This window comes from Ictidomys tridecemlineatus, chromosome 6 (assembly GCF_052094955.1).
Source record: "Ictidomys tridecemlineatus isolate mIctTri1 chromosome 6, mIctTri1.hap1, whole genome shotgun sequence".
In the NCBI taxonomy this organism is placed as follows: Eukaryota; Metazoa; Chordata; class Mammalia; order Rodentia; family Sciuridae; genus Ictidomys; species Ictidomys tridecemlineatus.
In genome coordinates, this window is record NC_135482.1 from 126,004,568 (window position 1) to 126,030,381 (window position 25,814).

At 34.5% G+C, this 25,814-nt stretch overlaps 1 protein-coding gene across 3 annotated transcripts in view; it reads left to right on the forward strand.

Annotated features, from left to right (window-relative positions):
* LOC120888413 (ankyrin repeat domain-containing protein 26-like) overlaps positions 1 to 25,561 on the forward strand; it is a 64,423-nt gene extending 38,862 nt beyond the window's left edge. For 2 of the 3 annotated variants that reach the window (XM_040281357.2, XM_040281359.2), the window contains exons 11-18: positions 910 to 1,132; positions 3,682 to 3,865; positions 6,268 to 7,110; positions 8,574 to 8,726; positions 9,266 to 9,538; positions 10,306 to 10,448; positions 21,021 to 21,096; positions 24,506 to 25,561. In XM_040281357.2, coding sequence (XP_040137291.1) covers positions 910 to 1,132; positions 3,682 to 3,865; positions 6,268 to 7,110; positions 8,574 to 8,726; positions 9,266 to 9,538; positions 10,306 to 10,448; positions 21,021 to 21,096; positions 24,506 to 24,541 — 1,931 coding nt within the window. In that variant the 3' untranslated portion in view covers positions 24,542 to 25,561. The remainder of the gene's footprint in view (positions 1 to 909; positions 1,133 to 3,681; positions 3,866 to 6,267; positions 7,111 to 8,573; positions 8,727 to 9,265; positions 9,539 to 10,305; positions 10,449 to 21,020; positions 21,097 to 24,505) is intronic. The other variant, XM_040281360.2, reaches the window with a different exon arrangement.
* The last annotated feature ends 253 nt before the right edge of the window (positions 25,562 to 25,814 follow it).

Sequence of the window (25,814 nt, forward strand, 5' to 3'; positions counted from 1 at the left end):
TTGGGATTAACTGTGTGGTAACTGAAAGTTGTTAGGGTGAGGCTGGAGGATTTGGGGATTGGGGAGTGGCTTTGGGTATCTATTGGTATGCAGCAAGTGGTCTCTTTCTGCTTCCTGATCATAACTTGAGCTGCTTCCCTTCAACACATTCTCCAATCATGATGTTCAGCTTTGCCTCAAGCCCCAAGGAATGGATATGGCCTTCTATGGTCTAAGATTTCCAAAACTGTAAGTCCTTCAATAAACTCTTCCTCCTCTACAGTTGTGCTGGTCAGGTCATTTAGTCAGAGCAGTGAAAAAGCTGACTAATAATACAGTGGCTTTGCATATGAGATGAGTTTCTTGCAAACAACATCTGGTTGGATCTTGTTTTTGAATCCATTCTAACAATATGCATCTTTTAATTGGGGAGTTGAGAACACTTACATCCAAAGTTAAGGATAGAGGTTTGATCGTCGTTTTCTTTGCTATATTTTGTTTTTCTTGGCTTCCAGTAGTTGATTGATCTTCTATGTGACAACCCACAGAGTTCAAACCTGTGTTATCCATGCTCTTTGGTCATTTTCAGTTTTCCTCCTAAAAGTGCACTTTGTTTTTAAAAATATCTTTCAAGCCTCTTCTGTTTTTGCATTATATTTTGGAATTCAGTTAGGTCACATATAATCAGCTTGACCCTAGATGATCTTGTTTTTATGCTTTGTTAGGTCATCTATCTAGGCTGAATTCTTCACTGTAAGTCTTCTCCACTAGACTTTAAGCTAAAGGAGAGCATGGTTCTCATCTGTTTTATCTGTAGAACTTAGTATAATGGCTTTCATGTCATAGGGGAATACTTGGGGAGATGTAGTATCCTTCACAGATGAAAATACTCAAGTATTTTATTTCTATCTTGTTTTCTCCACGATGCAGATCCTCATAGCCTACCAAAAATCCAAAATTCAGTTGATTCATGTCAAAGAATAATAGAACTTGAAAAAAGTCACTGTTCACAGAGTTTGTTACATAAGCAAGAAGTGGTAAAACTGGAAAATAAACTTTGTGGAATGAAAGAGAAATTATCAGAAATGAAAAATGTGAAAACTAAGTTAGAGCAGAGAGAAATAAAATGGAAACAAGAACTCTGCCACTTGAGGTATGATACCCTAGATTGAAAGAAGGTTTGAACTCTTTCTTCACCCTAAAGGTACATAGGGAATATTTGTAATTTTTGCTGATTTACCTGCAAAAATTTACCTGACATTTTGCAATGGAGAAAACTACTTATACTTGTAGAGTCTGAAATCCTTACAAAAAGGTGACATATTGATTACTTCTAATAACTAAATTCACGTTATTTGCAATCATAATTCAATGGCTATATAGAAATCTCACTGTCAGAAGGATCTCACTATTGATTAAATAAGTGGAATTTGGGATTTTTCATTCATATTTTTATTTTTTTATTACAATCAATGCTTCACAGAACCTCATTTACAAAAATTATTATTTCCATATTTTTATAGATGCATTGCACTTGTTTAAATGGGGGGATTTTTGTTACATATTCATGTTACACACTATATAACAATATAATTTGATCTATATTATTCCCTACCTTTTTCCTTTCTCTCCCCTTCTCCCTCTGCTACAATTGGCTCCTTTCATCTCCCTGAGATCACCCCACAACTTTCTTATCTTTTGCCTTTCTAGTTTCCACATATGAGAGAAAACATATGAAGCTTAACCTTATGAATTCGACTTATTTTGCTTAAAAATTGTCTGATTCCTACTGTTTCCTGCAAATGACTTAATATCATGGAAATTAATTTATATATCTGTTTAGTTTGAATAAATTTTTAATATAAAATTATTTGGTTAAAAAGAATAACTTCATGAAAAGACATTTGATCAACATTTCTAAATTGCTCTCAAGACATTTTATATTAGTTTATAATTCCACCAAAGAGAATGAAATGACCATTTTTAAAAAATTTGTTCTAATTAGTTATACATGACAATAGAATGCATTTTGACACATTATATACAAATGGAGCACAAGTCCTTCCTATGCTTGAACAAGGTGTAGAGTCATACCAGTAATGTGATCATACATGTGTATGGAGTAAGAATGTCCATCTGATATTCCCATTCCCACAAACCCTCTCCTCTTCTCACTTCCTTCAACACAATCTAAAGTCCCTTCATTCTTCCCCCGACCCACCCCCCATTATGGACTAACATCCACTTATCAAAGAAAACGTTTGGCCTTTGGTTTGGGGAGTTGCCTTATGAAGAAGTCATTTTTGTGCATATCCTAAAATGCATTTTAAAATATTTATACTTTTTTTTTTCTGATGCTTAGGATCAAATGATCCAAAGTTTGGTGCAACTAAGTATGCTCCCGTGGAATTACATCCTGGGCTATGGTTTGAATCCTAACATACATTAAAAAAAATTGAAATGGAAAACATTTTTTTTTTACTTTCTCATAAAATTTGGTCAAAGTTCTATGTTGAAATCACACATATTCTTTATCGTTGGACTAAATATAAGGTTGTATGATGAGCAGAAGTCTTGTCTATAGTGACTCCATTTTGTTTAGTAACTCCATTTTGTGAAACAGCTACACCAACTAGAAAGGTCATGACTGGAGAAAGCTGTTTTTCCTTTTGTTGTGGAAATCCTCAAGAACACAAAACTCTCTGTTTCTGTAACTGGGGAACTGGGGTTATTTTTATTGGATAAGCCTCCTGCTGCCTGACTGCATTCTCCTGCTTCTGTTAACTTGGCTTGCTTGCATTGGCTAAACCCCTAACATCCCTTTTATGGTTTTTTGGTTTAAATATAAAACCAAACTTGGGAGTGAGGGTGCATCACTCTGATAATTTCATTTTTAGAGAGTAGAGTGTCCACCACTGGCCAGCAATAAAGGCTTAATTGGAATGGCAGTATGTGGTCTGAGAGTTATTTGAAGGTTTCAATATTGGGATAACAGTTGTGCCTTGTTTCAAATGGGATTTTGAGTTGTTTACAAAATACATAATGATAAACAAGCTAAATTGAAAGTGTTACCTAAAAGAAACATTAAATGGGAACTGGACCCCTTAGCCTGGTCTTGCGTTATGCTAATGTGCAGACAGATGCTATGTGAACAACTTCTGAAGGTGGTATGTTACAATGGCAATCAATTGCAGTGATTGCTGTTTTATTTCATGAATATAAAAGGTAAGTACTAGTGAATTTATGTACTTGTTTGTAAACAATTAGTCTTTAAATCTCTTTTAACTAAGGAAGAATTATAACAGTGCAAAAATGATCATTGTTTTTTCTTTTGGCAATGCTGGGGATGGATCACAGGGTGCCCAGCAGGCAAGCACTCTACCATTGATCCACATCCCAGATTCCCCACCCCAAATAATTTCAAGCACTTAATTTATGAATTCATTTCAAAAGTCCTTCTCCAATAGTATCTACTGGAGTTACTAGTAAGAGTCATTTCCTAACTGACAGAAAGATCTTTTATTATTATTTCTAGTTTGTTTTTCAAAAGATTGAAGGGGAAATTTTAAAAGGTGAGAAAAGAATCTTAGGACATAGAATTTTTATTAACCTAACGAATCAACCTATGAAGAACCAGAACACAAAATGTACCTTTTGTTTTCTGACAAAATAAATTTTTAAGATAATCATATTGAACTGCAGGAATGACTTAAAAGAAAAAGAGAAGAAATTAAGAGATTTTGATCAGCTTTTCGAAAAAATGAATCACCAGTTAAGAGAAAAAGATCATAAATATAATAAAGAAATTGAATTGAATAAGGAACTTCAACTGTCTTCTGGGACATTAAGAACAGAATTAAAGACTGCAAAAAGTAACTCGATTCAGGTAAATTCGTTTTTAGTATTGCTTCGAATTTCTTACTTTATTTATACTATCCCTTTATTGGTCATGTTTCACTTAATGGTGGGGACATGATCTGAGAAATGTGTTATTGGCTTTCATTATGCAATCATTGCTGGCATGTGCTCATACAAAATGTGTACATCTTCCACAAATTTCTGGTACTACTATTGAAATATGTAGTCTGTTGTCTCACAAAGCATTGTTACACAGTGTGTGACTCTCTATTATTTGGTCTTAAAACAAAATGTCTCTTCCTAAGATGAAATCATAACATTTATCACTAAATTTATTTATTCCTTATCTTGGCATCATATAGATGCTCAGCATATGTTTTCTGAATAGGAGAATAAAAGGTAAGTTGAGTTCAATCAGTAGCACACATGTTAATTTAGGGATTTTTATGTTCAGATACAGGATGAAGAGCTTTGAAAAAATCATGGGACAAATTAACTGAGTTCTTAAATTTTTTTATAATTTTGTTTTATGACTTTAAGAAAATTTTTTCTATGTGACAAATTTACCTGTAATTTCTACAGTTAAAATTTGAGTAATTCATATGGGATAAAGGTCTGTATAGTTTAATAGACTACTACTTGGTTTTAGTAGGTGTTTTTTTTTAACACATACTGCTCTTGATTAAACTTTTAGACTTTCTCCCCACTGTACTGAAATGAATCTTTAGGTGTTAGCCAACTCCAAGGACAACTAGAGGCAATATATTCTTGAGAATGTAATGCCAGAATTTACAAGATAGAATTCTGTAAAATCACCTTTCCAAACAAAAGGAGAGATGCATGGTAAAAAAAAACAAAATGTTTCTTGAATTATTTTCTGTTGTTTTCAAATGCTTGTCTCTTTGTGTGAATGTGTTGTGTGCGTGTATGAAAATATATGGAACAGTAACTAGATCCATTGTAGAAAAGTGTAGAGAATTTTAAAGCCATATATGTATATCCTTAATGTACCCTATTTTTGAGTTGAGGGTGGCATTTTGGTCCCATTGTACTAATTAATGTTCTTAATTCAACTCCATTTGTCAGCAGAAGTCCAGTAGTAGCATTGGCCACATCTAGGGAAAAAACTTTTAATAATTTCTGTAGGAATTGATGGCTTTCCCATAATCTCAAAAGCCTTGTTACTAACACAACTGTTCTAGTTTGGGGGTGTTATTTCACCCTCTTGGTATATTATTATGGAGGTTAGATTATTACTCCCACCACTAAGTAAGCAGGCAAAGCATAGCCAGCAGAAACCCTAGTTTGGATAGCACTTTCTCATGTAGGAGAAGAAAAACAGTTTTCTCCAAGTAATGTCCTATTTCAGTACAAAAAAAAAAAAAAACTTTTGGAGACAATGATATATCATACTATTTTACTTAGTAATGATTTATTGGTAAGGATGTCATTCCTGATAAATGAGGTCAGTTCATTTCCCTTATTTTACATTTGCTCATGTTTCAGACTTTACCAAAAAAAAAAAAAAAAAAAAAGAAGAAGAAACAAATCTTACTGAGCAGAAAACAACCTCAGGATTTTCTGAGAAGAGCACAACAAATGAGATCTTATTTATGACTAGTATTATGAAACACAAGCCTTCTTTTGTGTTTTTATTTTTACAGCAGAGACATAACTAGTTAATGGAAGAGCACTAGAAGCAGCTTGCTCATATTTATATCATTGAATGTTTCCAATTGTGATAAAAAGTTCCTTGGTATATGCAAAATGCTAATTAAGTACAGTGTCTGGATTTCTCATTTATCAATAGCTACAATTCTTATAACTGACTGCAAAAAATGTTGAAAAAATAGAGTACATGTAGAATATTTTCAGGAATAGGGAACTTAAAGAACTTAGGGAAATTTTAACTGTCCAAATGTGTATGGAGCTAAGACCCTTATTATGGATTGGATGGCTGTATACACGAGGTATCAGTATCAGAATGCAAACTTGATTGAGTTTTTTTAATTGTTGATGGATCTTTATTTATTCATTTATTTATGTGTCATTCTTAGGATTGAGCCCAGTGCCTCACACATGCAAGGCAAGCGCTCTACCACTGATCCACAACCCCAACCCACAAACTTTGTTTTAACATGGTCAAAGTTCATAATCACTTACCTTATATCTCGAATCCATTGTAATTTAGAAAAAGGCTTTTTCAATTTTGAAATTCTTTAAAAATATCATTTTTTACACTCATAGATTCATTTTCTTCAATACACCTTGTGAACTCTGAGATTTACATCTAATTTTTCTCCAGTTGGATATCCATGTATTGCAACCCTTCCATTGCATATATGTACATGTTCAAACTTTAGTTTCAGAGAAAATTGTGACATGTTATTTCATTGAGTGCTAGCTAAACGTCTCCTTGATTTTCTTTAGGTTTCTACCAAGAATGAAACAGAGAAAGTGCTCTTGCATGAATTCCACATATTGAAGGATAAATGTGATATGCTGAGTCTGGAGATGAACCAAATGAAATGTCAGAATGAGGAAGATGTCATGGACATTTCAAGAGAGAAATATGATGACCTTGAAAGGTCAATCGAATTGATTGAGGAAACACTTAGAAAAACAACATTGCAAAATAATGAACAGATTGATGCTCTGAAAACTGAGATTACAAAGCTAAACATTAAACTGGAAAATAAAGAACAAAACACCAAAAGACAGGAAACAGAAGTCAAATCATACCCTGTCAGTCAGACTGTTGCTCCACAACATTGTGATGGAAGTCAGACATCAAAAAGAGAACAAGAACTTATTTCCCAGAGATCAAGAGATGGATGCCCTGATTTAAAGGAAAAGGAAAATTTCAAAATTTCAAAACAAAATGTTAGGAGGCTGATTCAGTCCCCAAAATTTGCCAACCCTGGAATAAAATTCAGAGAACAGGAAAAAGGCCAAATGAATGAAATAAAGCACATATATCAAAATAAACAGAGTCAAAAATACAAAGAACGGGAATCTATAGATGAGAGATTATCTCAAATGGAAAGTGAAATTACATTGCTAAGACAACAGTTCTATGACCTTCGCAACAAAGTTGATGATACACAAGGCTTGCTCATTTGTACCCAAGAGCAATATAATCCCATAAAAATAATTCAGGATGAGGCTGAAAACTCCAGTTGCAAGCTTCAAGATGGATATTTGGAATTAATGAATACAAATTGTCACTTCAAAGAAAGATTAAATCAATATAAAAAGAAATCTGAGAGAAAAGTAAGTATTCAGCAAGATATATGGATCTTCTTTGAAGGAGAATTCAGTGAAATTTGATGATGGCAAGCCTGATTTCCAACACAATGAAATGATTCATGTGTGCAGTAATAAGTCTGCTAATGAAGGTTACACATTGTATACATGTTTTGAAGTAACACACATGAATAAATAAAATTCTCATGAATAAATAAAATTGTGTGCTAACTAAAACCAAAAAGTTTAGCCTTACATGAAACTGATATTAACATTTAAAAAAAGGGACATAATTTAAAGCCTTGTAAATGGAGATGTTTTATTTTGAGACATTGTGTGTTTACTAGGCATTGTTTCTTTACATACAAATGAAGTTTCAAGTGGATAAGTCATATTAATAATGTAGAATTAACATTGCTGAAACAATATCTCTTTTTGGTGTTGGAGATGGAATCCGTGGTCTTGTGCAGCCCTCAATAGTAACTTGAAAGTCTTCATGTTGCCATACTTTTTAAGACCATGAGGAAACAGATAAATGGAAATGCTCATATCTAGTTTAAATTCAGTGGGTTACTTTGAAAACCCATTCCAAATATCCCAGCTGAAGTGAAATGTAGATGACATAGTTTTTAATAGACTTCCTGCACTAGCATTTTATACATTTCTAATTGGTAATTTGATTTTATTCACATAAATTTGACTTAATTCTGAAAATAACTGGATCAATATTTTTATCCTCATCTCCTTCCAACACTATAAAAGGATCTGCTGTCATTAAATATTAATTTGGGACAAATGCAATGCATTGTAGCAAAACCCATGTTGATTTAATTTTCCTGTTGTATCTGGAATTTATTGCCTATATTCAGATAACTTGCTAATACTTTTCATTTCAAAGTTCAATTGCTGTCATATAACAGATATGAACTATTCTAGTACAAAGATAATTGTAGCTCCCAGACTCATTAATTAGGCAATGAATTCCCATTTTCAACAAATGCAAGTAGAGTTTTGTGCAGTTACAATAGGGTGAGAAGAGGGGAGGGTTGAAAGAGTTGAAGAGAGAGAGGAAGGTAAAGGTCAGGTTGCTTGGGGCCTCACATTTTTAGGAAGTGGTAGTCTATAGGATTTGTGTATAGGATTGAATATGTTTAGAACTCAGTTTTTAAGTAGACTTCTGTATAGCACTCACTACTCCTAGTAAGACCTGCATAACCATTTCTGTTTGAGAATTCAGTAGGTTGTGAAGCCTTTCATCAAGTGAGAAGTGGACAGAGGGCTGAATCTGTTGTCTAAGCACCATGACAGTAACAAGGCAGGGAGAAAGCACCTTCTATATCCTTGTTGGAATTCAGAAATAAATAGAATTTTATACACAGGAGGAAAATAGATGAATTAATGATAATGTTTCTCAAAGTCCCTTTCAGTTTTAAATTGATTAACAAAATGTGAAATGATTTACAAAATCTTTAATAGACATATCTCCTCAGGTAGTTTTGAGACAACTTCCACAAGAACTGGCTGGTAATCTGACAGAGCAACCAATGTCAGAGGCTTCACTAGAACATTCATCCAGTAATCACCTTAAAGTAGAAGATGAGGTACAGGGTTTGAAGAAGAAACTAGATCAAATCAATTGTAAAGTATGTATTAATTGTATTTGTCAACCATTGATTTGCATCTGCTTCAATAATGTAAAATATATTAGCATACAAATTTCCGTGGACAGTTTTTTGGATTTTTAGTATAATTAGTTTTATTATAATTTAATTGCCTTTTTAGTGCATTTGTTCATAAATTCTGAATTTCATTTTTATATTTTTTTATAATATCATGCATCTTTTCTCACTTGTAATCCAGTGACTTGGAAGACTAAGGCCAGAAGATCAGAAGTTCAAGGCCAGTCTTAGCAACCTAGTGAGGTCTTAAGCAACTTAGCAAGTCCCTGTCTCAAAATTAAGTGGGGATACAGCTCAGTGGTGAAGCACTCCTGGGTTTAATCAGTGGTTAAAAAAAAACAAACTATTTGACTACCCTCAGGAATGCTGAGATTTGTACATGAGAATTGTGCATCAATCCTCACATGTGTCGAGAGATTTTTGTGGTTTTGGATAAATTTGTGCTCAAATAATATCAACATGCTTTTTTTAAATTATGAAACACTGTTGTTTTATTCATGCAGGCCGACATTGTCAATACAAACATAGAAGCTACATATTTAAAATATTTACAGTTGGATGGAAAATTTACACTTGCTTTGAAAAACCTTCAAAATACATGTGAAAAACTACAGAGCAATCAAAAGAAATTGGAAGAAGATGTAGAAAATCTCAAAATATATGTGCAAGACAATAAAATTAAAAATGGTCAAGGAGAGCCTCATGGATGGGAGATTGGACAAAGAACAAGAGAGATTTTAAAGGAAAACCAAAAACAAGCATCTCTGTTTTCAGAGGTTATTTTTTTTTTATCTATAATATGCTTTCATTCATTTCACTGAAAATTTTATTTTGGATATTTGCATTTTATGTGGGTCATCTACATTCCTTGAGGAAACTTTTTTTGTAGATTTTGCAGAGCAAGATGGAATTTTTAAATATTTCATTTTCCATCATTGTAAAAACTGACTTCATCTCTCAAAAAATGACTTTGAGACCCATTCAATATTTAAGTATAGTTGTATTAATAAGACAATGAAAGCAGGAAAAAAACTGTGAAGTCAAAGTATATCATCCTTTTGAATTGTTAAATGATTTTTTTTATTTTGAAATGATTTTACAATTTTTTGTTTTACTTTTCACATTACTGATACTATTATGAGAATGATTCATGGCTGAGGTCTTATTTCAGTGGTAGATAGTTTGTGTATTCTGTAGCCTTTTCAAGGCCTTGTGTTTCAATGCCAAAGAATAGAAAAGAAAAAAAAGGCAATTTACTTTGATGAAAAAACTCCAGCATCTTTTGCCCACCTGTTTAAAAATTGCTCTCTGAATAATTAATTCTAACTAAAGCAATAAAATATGCAAATAATTTTTTGGGTAATGGTTATTTTAAAAATATGTCATTTCGGGCTTGAGTTATAGCTCAGTTGGTAGAGTACTTACAATGCACATATGAGACACTGGGTTCAATTCTCAGCACCACATAAAATTTAAATAAAGGTGTTATTTTCATCTACTATAAAAATATTTTCTTAAAAAATGTCCTTTCAATTTTCTTTAGACATTTTATACAGCTGTGAAAATTTTAGAGAAGATGAATGAATATTATAAGATTTCATTAATGGAGTTGATGCAATTCAGAATTGGCAAGCTAGAATCTCAAGTGTATGAAATTAAAAATAAAATTTCTGATGAAATACAAAGGTAAGAATACAATAAACTCCATGTAAAAAATACAAAATCCAGAAGTATGTCCAAATGTACACTAATAGAAAATACCTTAATTTCATTAATTTGTCTCAAATGCAAAACTTTTACTGAGAAAGGTGTATGAGAGTAGTAGTAGGCAAAATCTAATCAGACAGTACTTACTTTTGAAATATTGATCCAGGAAGATTATATCCCTCACATTTTTTTAGTATGGCTTTCTCTTCTTTCTATTTTCTATTTCTACAAGACTTTCACCTCAGTACTTCTGAAGCTTTATAATTCAGACAGTTATACTGTGACCAAATTACTTACAGGGTTTTGTTTACAATAGAATCATTAAAAATTTAATTATTGGTTGAAAGTGTTCGACTTAAAGCCTAAGGGGTACTGTATTGCTAGTACTACCCATCTTAGCACATTCTGATACTTGGTAAATTAACAATTTTTTCATTGTGACACTTGATGTCAACCCTAGATGGTACCTAGAGACAAACTGACCTTTGCATTGTTTCCTCTCTACATAAGGTCTACTTTTGATATAGGGAAAGATTATCACAGGGCTGAAAGGAAGTATATATTACAATGTGGTTAAAAATAATTCTATGGTCAGTGTTAGGGGCAATTAAAATCAGAATTGACAGGTTGTGGGAAGCCATTCTCACACGTGACTGAGATACCTCCCTGACTGGGTGTGAGGCGCTCAGACCAGCTGAGTCAGAACTTTCCCCACCCTTTCTGGATGTGAGGGCTTGTCCGTGTGGGGGTGTGACTGACCATTGGCCTGGAAACCAATCACTGACCCTGACCTTGGAATGCTGTCCTCCTCGACCTTCATTGGATGGAATTTTCCCCTGAATTTTTTTGTTTCCCAATAAAATCCCACTCTCTGGCGTGCTCCTGCCTCTTTGCTGCTGGTCTCTTGTGTAAACCTCGCTACCACCAGGTGGCTCAAGGCAGGAGCCAGGAATGGCCATCTCTTTATATATTAAGTGTCTTTATTTTGATCTCACTAGTTAACTTCTAGGTTTGGAACCTCTAGTATGAAGCTAGGGTGCTGGTCACACAGCAGAGCAGGTCACAACTCTGATTCCTTGATAACAAAATTGAGAGCTGATTGTCTTCAATTCTTAATCACCAACTCAGCTTTATCTTGTTCTGCCCCAGTGGTTGTTGCTCTGAATTATTTCTCAGTGCCAAATGCTTGATTTCTCCAGGTCATACTTAGAATATGTAGATGGTAAGAGCAAATGCTTGAAAATGTCTTCTTTTATGTGATTTTTTTATTAATATGTGACAACAGAATCCATTACAATTCTTTTTATATAGAGAGAACACAATTTGTTATATCTGGTTGTATACAAAGTATATTCACATCAATTCTTGTCTTCATACATGTACTCTGGATAATAATGATTATCACATTCCACCATCATTTCTAACCCTAAGCCCCCTTCCTTCCCCTCCAACTCCTCTGCCCTATCTAGAGTTTGTCTCTTCATCCCATGCTCTCTGTCCCATCCTACTATGAATTAGCCTTCATATATCAAAGAAAACATTCAACATTTGGTTTTGGGGGATTGGCTAAGTTCACTTAGCATTATCTTATATAACTCCATCTATTTACCTACAAATGCCATGATCTTATTCTCTTTTATTTTTTACTTTTTTAAGCTTTTATTCTTTTTTAAAAATTTTTAAATGAGCTCTATTATTATTATTACTATTACTATTATTATTATTGAATTACAAATTTAATACACCTTTATACCACAGTTTATCATATCTCTGTATATAAGACATGTTGACACCAAATTCACATCTTCATACATGCATTTTGTACGATGAGGGTCTCCTTCCATCATCCATGAAATTCCCCTTATCCCTCCCTTTCCATCTCACCCCTCTTCCCTATCTACAGGTAATCTTCTTCCCATGTTATTCCTATGTACCCCATTTTGAGTCACCCCTCTCATATCAGAGTAGACATTTGGCATTTGTTTTTTGGGATTGGCTAACTTCACTTAGCATAATATGCTCTAATACCATACATTTCCATTCAAATGCCATGATCTTATTATTTTTTAGTGCTGAGTAATATTCCATTGTCTATGAATGCCACAATTTTTTAATTAATTCATCCATTGAAGAACATCTAGGTTGGCTCCACAGTTTAGCTATTGTGAATTGTGCTGCTATAAACATTGATGTGGCTGTGTCCCTGTAGTTTGCTGTTTTTAGGTCTTTTGGGTATAGTCCGAGAAGAGGAATAGCTGGGTCAAATGGTGGTTCCAGTCCCCGCTTTCCAAGGAATCTCCATACTTATTTCCAAATTGGCTGCATCAATTTGCAGTCCCACCAGCAATGTAGAAGTGTACCCTTTTCCCCACATCCTTACCAACACTTATTGTTGTTTGACTTCATAATGGCTGCCATTCTTACTGGAGTGAGATGGTGTCTTAGAGTAGTTTAATTTGAATTTCTCTGATTGCTAGAGATGATGAGCATTTTTTCATGTATTTGTTGACTGATTGTATATCCTCTTCTGAAAAGTATCTGTTCAGGACCTTGGCCCATTTATTGATTGGATTATTTGGCTTTTTTGGTGCTTATCTTGTTGAGTTCTTTATATATCACAGATTAGCACTCTATCTGATGTGTGAGGGGTAAAAATTTGTTCCCAGGATGGAGGCTTCCTATTCACCTCACATATTATTTCCCTTGCTGAGAAAAAAAACTTTTTAGTTTGAGATCATCACATTTGTTGATTCCTGGTTTTAATTCTTATGCTATAGGTGTTTTATTAAGGAAGTTGTAGCCTAGCCCCACATGATGAAGATAAGGTCCTACTTTTTCTTCTCTTAGACGCAGAGTCTCTGGTTTAATTCCTAGACCCTTGATTCATTTTGAGTTAACTTTGGTGCATGGTGAGAGTAGAGTGTTTTTGGTAGTATGGTCATTTTGATAATATTAATTCTGCCTATCCATGATCAAGGTAGATCTTTCCATCTTCTATGGTCTTCTTCAATGTCTCTCTTTAGGGTTCTATAGTTTTCATTGTATAGATCTTTCACCTCTTTTGATATGTTGATTCCCAAGTATTTTTTTTTTTGAGGATTTAGTGAATGGGGTTGTTTTCCCTATTGTCTTTTCAGAGGATTTGTCACTGATAGACAGAAATGGCGTTGATTTATGGGTGTTGATTTTATATCCTCCTACTTTGCTGAATTAACTTACTAGTTCTAGAAGTTATCTAGTGGAGTTTTTTGGGTCTATTAAGTATAGAATCATATTGTCAGCAAATAGTGCTAGTTTAAGTTCTTATTTTCCTATAGTTATTCCTTTAATTTCTTTCATCTGTCTAATTGTTGGCCAGTGTTTCAAGAACTATGTTGAATAGAAGTGGTGAGAGAGGGCATCCCTGTCTTATTCCTGATTTTAGAGGGAATGCCTTCAGTTTTTCTCCATTTAGAATGATGCTGGCCTGAGGCTTAGCGTAGATAGCTTTTGCAATGTTGAGGTTAGTTCCTGTTATCCCTAGTTTTTCTAGTGTTTTGAACATAAAGGGATGCTGTACTTTGTCAAATGCTTTTTCAGCATCTATAGAAATGATCACATGGTTCTTATCTTTAAGTCTATTGATGTGATGAAATACATTTGTTGATTGCCATATGTTGAACAAACCTTGCATCCCTGGGATGAATCCCACTTGATAATTGTGAATGATCTTTTTGATATGTTTTTGATTCCAATTTGCCAGATTTTTATTGAGGATTTTTGCATCTATAGTCATTAGAGATATTGGTCTGAAGTTTTCTTTATTTGAGGTGTCTTTGTCTGGTTTTGGAATCAGGGTGATAGTGGCCTCATAGAATTAATTTGGAAATACTCCTTTTTTTATTTCCTGAAAAAAATTGAAGAGTATTGGAATTAGTTCTTCTTTAAATATCTTGTATAACGTAAAACTCAGCTGTATATCTGAATATCTAGTCCTGGGCTTTTCTTGGTTGGTAGTCTTTTGATGGCTTCTTCTATTTCCTCACTTGATATTGGTCTGTTTAAGTTGTGTATATCTTCCTGAATCAGTTGGGCAGATCATATGACTTAAGGAATTTATCAATGCCTTCACTATCTTCTATTTTATTAGAGTGTAAGGTTTCAAAATAATTTCTAATTATCTTCTGTATTTCTGTAGTGTCTGTTGTGATGTTGCTTTTATCATTCCATATGCTAATAATTTGGGTTCTCTCTCTTCTTCTCTTTGTTAGCATGGCTAAGGGTCTGTCAATCTTACTTAGTTTTTCAAAGAACAAACTTTTAGTTTTGTCATTTTTTAAATTGTTTGTTTTGTTTCAATTTCATTGATTTCAGCTTGATTTTAATTATTTCTTGCCTTCTCCTGCATTTGCTGCTGGTTTGTTCTTTTTTTCCTAGGGCTTTATGATGTAGTGTGAGGTCATTTATTTGTAGCTTTTTCTTCTTTTAAGGAATGAACTCCATGGGATGAATGTCAATTAAGTCTAAACTATTAATTGTTTTATTGAGTTCTATATTTTCTTTTTTCAACTTTTGTTTGGAAGATCTGTCCAATGGTGAGAGAGGTGTGTTAAAATCACCCATGATTATTGTGTTGTGGTATATTTGAGTCTTGAACTTGAGAAGAGTTTGTTTGATGAACCTAGCTGCACCATTGTTTGGGGCATATATATTAATGATTGTTATGTCTTGTTGGTGAATGGTTCCCTTGAGCAGAATATAATGTCCTTCTTTATCCCTTTTGATTAACTTTGGCTTGAAGTCTATTTTATTTGATATGAATATGGACACCCCTGTTTGCTTCCAAGGTCCATGTGAATGGTATGATTTTTCCCAACCTTTCACCTTCAGTCTGTATAGGTCTTTTCCTATCAGATAAGTATCCCATAGACAGCATATTGTTGGATATTTTTTTTATCCAGTCTACTAGCCTGTGTCTTTTGATTGGTGAGTTTAAGCCATTAACATTTAGGGTTACTATTGAGATATGGTTTGTACTTCCAGCCATGCTTGTTTATTTTTGTTTTTTAACTTGATTTGTTTTTCTTCTTTGATTAGTTTTTCTTTTTGTGTACTAACTACCACTGTTGATTTTCATATTTTTCATTTCCTCTTTCTGTAATGTTTTGCCAAGGATGTTTTGAAGTGCCAGTTTTCTAGCTGCAAATTCTTTTAAATTTTGTTTAACATGGAAGGTTTTTATTTCATCTTCAAACTTGAAGCTTAATTTTGCTGGATACAAGATTCTTGGTTGGAACCCATTATCTTTTAGCATTTGAAATATGTTGTTCCAGAATCTTTCAGCTTTCAGAGTCTGTGTTGAAAGAAGAGCCGTTAACCTAATTGGTTTACCCCTAAATGTAATCTGTTTCCTTTCTCTTGTGGCTTTTAAAATTCTCTCCTTGTTCTGTATGTTGGGCATTTTCATTATAATGTGTCTTTGTGTGGATCTCTTGTGGTTTTGAAAATTCGGCGTCCTGTAGGAGTCTAGGTTTTGGATTTCCATTTCACTCTTAATGTCTGCAAAGTTTTCTAAAATTATTTCATTGCTCATTCCTTTGGTTTGGACCTCTATACCTTCCTCTATCCCAATAACTTTTAAGTTTGGTCTTTTTTTGCTATCCCAAATTTCTTGGATGTTCTGCTCGTGGTTTCTTAACAATCTCTCTGATCTTTCTACACTCTTTTCAAGATGATATACTTTGTCTTTGTTGTCTGATGTTCTGTCTTCTAAGTGTTCTATCCTGCTGGTGATACTCTCATTTGAGTTTTTAATTTGGTTTATTATTTCCTCCATTTCCAGGATTTCTGTTTTTTTTTTTTGTTGTTGTTGTTTGTTTGTTTGTTTTGTTTAACCTCTATCTCCCTGTAGAGTTGATCTTTTGCTTCTTGGATTTGTTTATGTAATTCATTGTCAAAGTGATCTTTCTTTGTCTGCATTTCCTTTCTAATGTCTTCCTTGAGACTCTAGATCATCTGACCCATGTATATCATGAAATCTTTATCTGACATTCTTTCTGTTGTAGATGTCATCTCTCTAATGTTGAATTGTCTTGCATTGTTTGTGGTCCTTTCTTTTCTTGTTTTTTCATGTTCCTCACATTTCTTTTCAGCTCTGTGTGACTGTTGGGTTATTGTTTTTTCCCCTATAGGTTTTATTGCTCTTGTATAGTTTTGATCTCTCCTTTGTGATGGGAGACAATGTAAACAATTCCCAATATCAACTATACATCATTTATGAGCTAGTTTTTGTTATTAATATATTTATAGTTAGTCCCTATGTCTAGAGATGTTGGATTCAATTAAAATTTAAAATATATTCATTAGCTTCATAAAAGGCATACAATTTCTGGTAGCATATAGAGAACTCAGGGTCGGGTGTAGGACTTTTTAAGGGGGAAAGATGTGAGGGTATAGGGTTAATATATCTTAGCTACTTTGGAGGAGAAAACTAATGAAGGGGGTATTAGCAGTAGAATAGACAGGAGGCATTTTACGTAGTTAAATACATGGGAGAACAATAAGAAGCATAGAAACAAACACCTATTTGCATTTAGTAAATTACATGTAGTAGAAATAGTAACACTTGGGAGGTTGAGAGAGGAAGAGAAGGAGGAAGAAAAGTAAAAAGAAAAGCAGAAGAAAAAAGGGGAGAGATAGAAAGGAATGACAAAAGAGAGAGGAAAGGAGAGAAGAAAAAAGGAAAAAAGAAAGAAGGTAAAAGAAAACAAATGCACTCTTAGAATTCTGTTTTCTTCTCTTCCAGTAGGCAGCATTGTGCAATCCAGGTTGAGTCTCTGCCCTCAGGGTGGTGGAAGCAATCCATGTGAGGTGGCTCTCCCTTACCTGCCTGGTGCCTCTCTAATCCTGGTCTCTTTGGGTTGCTCCCGGTCTCTATCCCCCTCCCCTCTCCTGCCCACCAGGCCACAATTGAAGTATCTCTTGTCTGCAGCCCTGGATTTACTCTGCATGTGGGTGCCCTGGCTGCCCTGTGCTCTTGATCAACTGAGCGCTGTCTCTGTGTTGGGTAGTCACCAAGTCATCACAGCTGTGGAGAGGAGGAGTTGGAAACCTGAAACCTGTTCTGTTGTATTTCCTCTGCTAGCCACGCCCACCGAGAGCTGGCGAGAGAAAGGTTTTGGTATATCACAGCTGAGGGAGGGAGAGTTGGAGATCAGGCCCCTTCTCAGTTGCACTTGGCGTGATATTCACGCCCACCAAGAGCTGGTGAGAAAGGTTTTGAGTTATCACAGCTGGGGAGAGGCAGGCTGGGAATCACACACCTATTCAGAGGCCAGTTGTGCTGTCTGCTACACCTGCCAAAAGTTGATGAGGTATGTTTCCCTGGCCCATTTCCATGCCAGGGTGTCCAGTGAGGTGGAGGTGTTCTGTTCCTACCCTATGTCCAGAATTCCGGTCCTGGGTCCAGTGTCGTGTGGTGGCACAGGTCTCAGTCTGACCCACTCCAGCACTGAATCAATTATAAGCCTGCATCTCAGTGCTGCCAGAACTCTGTGGGCCTCAGACTCTGCACGTCTGTGGTGGGTCCCAGCTCCACACTGTTGGCTGGCTTCCGCGGCAAAGAGCAACTCTGATTTCCCGGTGTCCTGGGCTGGGGTTGCAACAAGCCACTGTGTAAAATCCTGTCACATGCTCCATGAAGCTTAAATTTATGAATGAGAGCCCCTGTGAGAGGCTTTTCTATGGGATGTGTTTCTTGGAGGCAGCATATTATTGGGTCCATTTTTTTTTTAATTCAATATGCTAGTGTATGTCTTTTGATTGGTGAGTTTAGGCCATTAAAATTCAGGGTTATTATTGAGACATGATTTGTATTCCCAGCCATTTTTTTTTTGGTATTTAATGTGACTTGGTTTCTCCTCTGACTACATTTTCCTTTAGTATAATTCCTTCCTGTATTGATTTTCATCATTTTTTTTTTCATTTCCTCTTCTTAGAATATTTTGCTGAGGATATTTTGTAGTACAGGATTTCTAGTAATATATTCTTTTAACTTTTGTTTATCATGAAAGGTTTATATTTCATCATCAAATATAAACCTTAGTTTTGTGGGATATAAGATTCTTTGTTGGCATCTATTTTCTTTCAGAGCTTGGTATATGTTGTTCAATGATTTCCTGGCTTTGAGGATTGAAAAATCTGAGATATGAATTGGTCTCCCCATATATGTGTCTGATTCCTCTCTCTTGCTGCTTTTAAAAATTCTATTTTTATATTGTATGTGAGGTACTTTCATTATAATGTGTCTTGGTGTAGATCTGTTGTAATTTTGTGCATTTGGTGTCCTGTAAGCCTCTTGTATTTGGTTAGCCAATTCATTCTTCATACCTGGAAAATTTTCTGATATTATCTCATGTAAGAGATTGTACATTCCTTTGGCTTGAAACTCTGTGCCTGCCTCTATCTTAATAACTCTTAGATTTGGTCTTTTTATGCTTTCCCATAATTCTTTGATGTTCTGTTGATGCTTTCTTACTATGTTCACTGTGTGATCAACTTTATTGTTGAGATTGTATACTTTGTCTTCATTATCTAATGTTCTTTCTTTCAAGTGATCTAGTCTGTTGGTTATGCTTTCTATTGAGTTTTTTATTTAATTGATCGTATCCTTCATTTCAAGTATTTTTGACCCCACTTTTTTTCAGGGATTCTATCTCTCTCTTGAAGTAATCTTTTGCTACCTGTATTTGCTCTCTTATTTCTTTGTTGTAGTGATCAGTTTTTGCTTGTATTTGCTTATTTAGATTATTCTTTAATTCACAGATCATTTTAATTATGAATCTTCTGAACTCCTTCTCTGACATTTCATCAACATTGCTGTCCATAGGTTCAGTAATTATACTGTCCTGGTTTGAGCACTTTCCTCCCTTGTTTTTTTTATGTTGTCTATGTGTCGTCCTTTCTTGCATTGTAGATCTGAGATATTACAGTTTCTTCCCTATATTCTTATAGTACCTGTAGAGATGTCTGTACCTCACCTTGACGTTGGGCTTCCAGATCCTGCTGGTGTCCCTCAATGGATGCTACTGCATCCTGGGTCTGGGACCTGCATAAGTTGGAGTGGATGAATCTGGGCTACTGGGCTTGACATCCTGCAGAAGTCTGCTGTTAGGAAGGGGTGATCCTATGCCAAGGGCTATGCTCTGGCAGGTGTAGCAGACAGCACAACTGGCCTCTGAACAGGTGTGTGATTCCCAGCCCTCCTCTCCCCCACAAGGGCAGAGGTGAGCAGGGCCTACTGAAATCCTGGATCCCATGTGGGCTGTTGTGAGCCCTCTGGGCTATATCTTGGCTTTGGTGGTAGTGCACTGCTTTAAACTGTCTTTAATTCTTCAATTGGCTTAATAATACAAGTATTTCTAGCTTAGCTTCACTTTTCTTTTCTAGTTGTATATGTTTAAGGAGTACATGATGCTTTAATATACTTTAGCATAGTGAAATGTCTTTGTTGTCAAATAAACTAAGGTGTCCATCATCTCACATAGTTTCTGTTTAAATACTAGTATTTCTAATGGTGTAGTCAAGAAACTCTTGAGAAGAGCCTTTCAAGATAGCAGCAGTGTTATCAGTTAAGGCATACATCTCTGCCAGCCATTATTCTCCACATGTATTGTTTGAATTTTTTGCTTCTTAGGAGGCCCCAAGAAATATAGATACATCTTCAGAACTAGTTAAAACATGTATTGTATTCCCTACTCTATTTTGATGGATTTTCAATATTAAGACTCTTTTCACTAAGAAATTCTATTTCTTCCCATGCATTTTTTTTAATGCAAGTGGTATTGGAGAAAAAAATGAAATACCAAATATGTGCCTTTTGCAGTCCTCAGAGAATTAGTAAGGGCCTTCAGGAGGTTAGTAGCATATTTCCAGTGGAAAAAAAAATAAAAAACTGAGAGATTGTTTACCCTGCTCTCGCTGTAGGGGGCCTGTCCCAGGATGTCCTTGTGTCAGACTTAAAAGGGACAATTGGATACACAACAGACATTTCACTGTCCATTGGTTCTGTTATTATAGTGTTGTGGTTTGTTTTTTTCATGTTTTCTATGTGTCAGTAATAAACCAGTCTGATTCCCTCTTAAATTTGGGAGCCATCTCACCATAAAGACATAAAAAGCTAATTTTGGCTTTACTATAAATTACTGTGAATTCCAAATTTTCTTGGAATGCCTGCCTGTGCCTTGAACTCACCCATGCCTGGCCTTTCCTAACCAGATAACAATCCTCCCTGAGGCTCTAATGACCTTCATAAGTTCTGATGTTAGGGCCAGCAAAAATATAAACTAGCCTTTGTGTTGTGCTCATCAGAGTTTTGTTTTCTGTAAACTGCCCCCCTCCCTTGTGTAACTTTCGGGGCTATAAAGCTGGCTGCAAGAAAAATGCGGTGCTGTCTTATTCCTGTGGTTTTTTTTGTTGGGAGAGGCAGCCAGGCCTGTCAAAATAATAAGCTTGCTTTAATTGGATTTTAATTGGAGTCAGTGGTCTTTTCTTTGTGTCATGGTCTAACATCAGCCAGAGAGAAAACATAGCAGGTGCTACTTCCAACCCACGGCCTTCATGTCAAAGCATTGAGGACTATCTGGCTGAGGTGAGTTATGCTTCGTTTATCTTTTGGGTTTCAGATTTCTGCTTTGTCTTGTTTTAACTTTGTTGAAATACTGAGTTGTTTATTTTGCTTATGAATGTTAAGTGAAGGTCACAATAATCTATAACTCTAAAGAATTGCAAATAGATTTTTCAATTTTCATAAATTCTCTGGAGTTCTTATTTTTAAGAGACACTTGTTAACTTTATTCAGCTGAAATGGTATTTTTAACTGTCCTTTCATCATGAACTTGAAGTAGACTTTTTGATTGAATTAAATGTTTAACTAAATAAATATTGGTTTAGAGCTTTGATGGAGTTTTCATGATCTACTTAACTCACAGAAAAAGAGTGCAGGCCTGTGTTAAATCAGGCCTCACTCTGAGGTTTTCTTTTGTCTTTGCATTCAAGTGAAATCAAGAGAAGAGCAAATTTATAAAAATAAAAAATGTAGTCAAATGTGCTGAAAAAGGGAACAAATTAAATAATTATAAGGTCCTAGCTAGCTGATGTTTTTTGTCCATCAGCTTGTTAGCTTACATGCATATTTTTTTCTGAAAAAAAGAAAAAATTAAAGGCCTCAAAATTGAAGAAACTCTCAACCAAGAAATTGAAACACTATATACCACAAAAAATTAATTCTGTAAATTGTTAAAGATGATATGAATATAAGTTACTCTCATTCATTCATGCAAGAATATATCAGGCAGTGTATCATTTAATAAGACATTGATGAATGAATGCATAAGTGGAGACACAATGCAAAGAAATACAAAGGAATAGGTTTTTTTGGGGGGGGACATTTTCTATTAGTTTTTCTGGGAGAAAGACATGTTTATTTTTTAGTGCTTATAAATAGGTTGAAGAATCCCTGAAAGTTACTCTAATACTTCCTAGATATCCTTGCAGAGCATTAGTTTGCCAAAGCATGCAAATGTTAACAGGAGTACAAAAAGTATTGCTCTATTGAGATGCAAAGTCGGGTCTCTGTCATCCCTGCAGAATGCCTTCAATGGGGAAGGGAGGAAAGGGAAAAGAAAGATACCGAGGAAGAAGGTTGATCAAATTATTTTATCTGCATGTTGACTATGTCATTATACATTCCACTAATATCTGTGATTATAATGCCCCCAAAGATAGTATTCACGTCATTTCATTTTGAAAAAGAGAAGACAAGCCTTGGAAGCCTGTCAGTCCAAGAAATTTGCCTTCACATTTAAACTGTTTAAAGGCTTTGGACATCACAGGATTTTTATCACCTCAAAGTACTTAGTATGTTCAGTATTCTCTTTTTGACCTTGTTTCAGGAATCAGCAAGAAAACAGGGTTTTTATGAAGAACAGTCCAGATGGGGTACACTTTGAAGCATTTCCACATGTTTGTAAACACATAAGTGTAATTAGCAAAATGTTTCAAAAACTTTGGTCCCAAATAGTGAGAATAAATCTGTTACAGTTAAACAGCTACATATTGTTTACAAATATAAAAAATCACAAATGAAAGAAACACAAGTTTAAATTGGCTCTAAGTAATATTTATACCGTATGTGTGTGTGTATGTGTGGTTATAGTGATGGAACTCATGGATGCACTATCCCTGAGAAACATTCATACTCCTTTATAATTTTGGTTTTCTGGGCTCGCCTCAAACTTGCCATCCTTTTACTTCAGCTTCCCATGTCAATGGGATTATAGGCATGTGCATAGCACCTAGCATTATTCTGTCTCTTAAGTGAATTTTCTGGAATCTTTGTGTATCCATGTTAATGAAGAGATGTTTAGTCATATTCTACATAACAATATTTTGAAAATTTATCCAGTAGAATTTTCACATGAGGCTATGATAATACCTCTTTCTTCACATATGTATTTAATTTAGTGGGCAGAAAAAAACAATAGCATTGAAAAGATGTTAGATGTTCAATTTTCTGAAAGTAAAGAATGAAAAGTTTATATTAAGGAAAACAACATTTAAGTGAAAAACTTTATTAGAAGTTTCTAAAGGACAGAGTTTTGCTAAGAATCACACTGTATTGCCATTTAAAAATAGGATTTGAATTGTTGCCTGTTAGTAAGCTAAAGCCAGCACCATATGAAATAACTTATATTTAATAGATCAGTGTGGATTGTAGAGTTTAACTACATTGTACATCCATATTCTCTATCTAAACTTAAAATAAGTAGGAATTTATTTTGTTTGTGTAATTATTTTAAGCCATCTTCAGTTAGTTCTAGTCCCTAGTTCTAGTTTTATTTTAAAAGCTACATTTTCTAAGTAATATATCATTTCTATTATAATCTCTCTTGTTTGAAAATATAAATAATAATTGCCTTATTTCAGATGAATGAGAAGTTGGCCAGAGACTTTGGCAACACACCTTCTTTAGCTGAATTTGGAATCATTAATTGATTTCTGAAAAAAAAAAAAAAATAGCAGTTGGCATGGCTTTCCTTGGATTGGTGAATAGATTTCTATGTGAATTAAATCGTTTTTTTTTTTTTGCAAACATCAAATGAAAATTTTAAAAAAAATCCCAATGAAGAATAAACTCATTTATCATTTACTCACATTCATGGCCTGTAAAGGCTCAGACTGTCTGTACATACCTTTTTCTAGATTGACTTTTTTTTTCACTTCTGCCACCACTATGAAAACAAAGGCATCACCCGCTTCTATCTGGTGTAGGGCCAAAAGCCCAAACTCATCTGGGAACACTTGGTCAAGCATTTCAAATACCCTGACATTGACTTTGTCATTGGTTTTGCTCTCAACAAAAGTTCCAGTTTCCTAGCAAGGATTTCAGATATCAAAACCAATTGAATTCTCATCAGGTCCTTCAGCTTATCTCTTGCACACACCCTACTCTGCCCCTCTGCTCTAGCTTCAAGTCACGCTGTGATACTTGTATTCCTCACCTCTCACTCTTTGCAGGGACCTCTACTCTCATACTTCCTTTTTATTCTTCACGTGTCACCTCAACCCCAAAATCTATGCCATTGACCTAAAATGGGGACAGAAGTCATTTCTCTGTCCCAATAGTACCCTTGTTTTATACCTCTCATAGCACCCATGACTCTGCAAGGAAATATTCTGTCCTTGTTTTTTTTAACTTAGGGGATCTGATTGGATCACCTTCATTTTGTCACTCAGAGATTGCCAAATTCTTTAACATTTAAGGCTGTTGAATTCCTGAATGCAGGGTGGAAAACCTGAAGTTCTGATCCTTAGCCACATTGATAATTCAGAATGCAACGCTGAGAAAATTGTATTTCAGAGTTACCTTGTAGTCATGCACACATGGTTTTCACTCTTATTAACATGGATAATTAACTTTTTGTTTACTGATTCTTGCTTAGTTAACTATGAAATGTTGAAATGAAGAATATAATTATTTTTCTTTCTGATTGCTACAGAATTTGTGTCTTGACCCACTAGAACTTCTGCCTTAAAATCTACTAATAAGCCAAGAAAACATCTACTTTTGGAAACATCACAGGAATGCACAGAAGTTTTAAGCAGAAAAAAATTGATATTAATGATAACATTGTATCTGTGAGACCATTGACATTTAAATTTTTACCCACTGAATGTGTGATGTGGAAACTTTATTAAAAGAAAATGTTTGTCACATAGATATGTGAGCAAATTCATACAATATTTGAAACTTTCTTTGCATGTATCACTAAATTGGAAGTACAAGTGTGAACCAGTATTTCAAAGATCTTAATGTCCTCAAACTGTCTAAATGCCAGATATTTAAAAGGCACTGAAACAATCGAGTGATCAATATTAACTGGATGGATCTAAATATAACATTAATGATGGATTAGTTTTATGATACAAATTGTATCACCATATATGGACCTAGAAATTTATACAGACAGTATTTTGCTGGGCCAGTGCTTTAAAGTATTACAATTATTATACTGTCATCAAACTTAAATACTTTAATGGTTTATGCATTAACTTATATCCTTTTCCTGGTGAGAAACCAAATTCACTTAAGGCTTTTCACATTTTCTCTTTGTTCATTTATACAATTTTGATGTTTTGTAAATAGTCTTAATATTATAAAAGTTCCAGCCTCTAGTATAAGAAACATTTGCCCCCTGAGCCACTTGGGAATAAATTGCTAACATAACCACCATTTGTGATTACTTTAGTATTTCCTACAATTCGGAACATACTACAAAAGTACAACACACACACAAAAAATGATATTAATGATAACATTGTATCTATCTTCATAACTGATACATTAACACTAATACATTCTATTATAATATATTCTATCATCAGATTCTTTCGAGTTTTGCTACTTTCTTAATGACTTGCTATCTTGTTTCTTTTTAGTGCTAAATGATATTCCATTGTTTGGATGTACCATTGTTTATTTAACCACTCACCCAACTGAAGAACACCTGGAATACTTTCATGTTTTGGCAAATAAAACTGCTTTCAACATCCAAGTCTGTTTTTGTGTTGATGTAAGTTTTAAATTCCTTTTGGTAAATACCAATGAAACTGATTGATACATTAATCATAGAGTATGAGAATGTTTCATTTTTTTAAAAAGACACTTTGGATTGTCCTGCAATGGCTACCCATTTTGCATACCAACAAGAATATAATGAGAATTCTTATTGTTTCCCATATTCACCATATTTGGTGTTTTCACCAAATTACTCTGAATTTTGATTTCTCATCTTTTCAGGTTGGAAG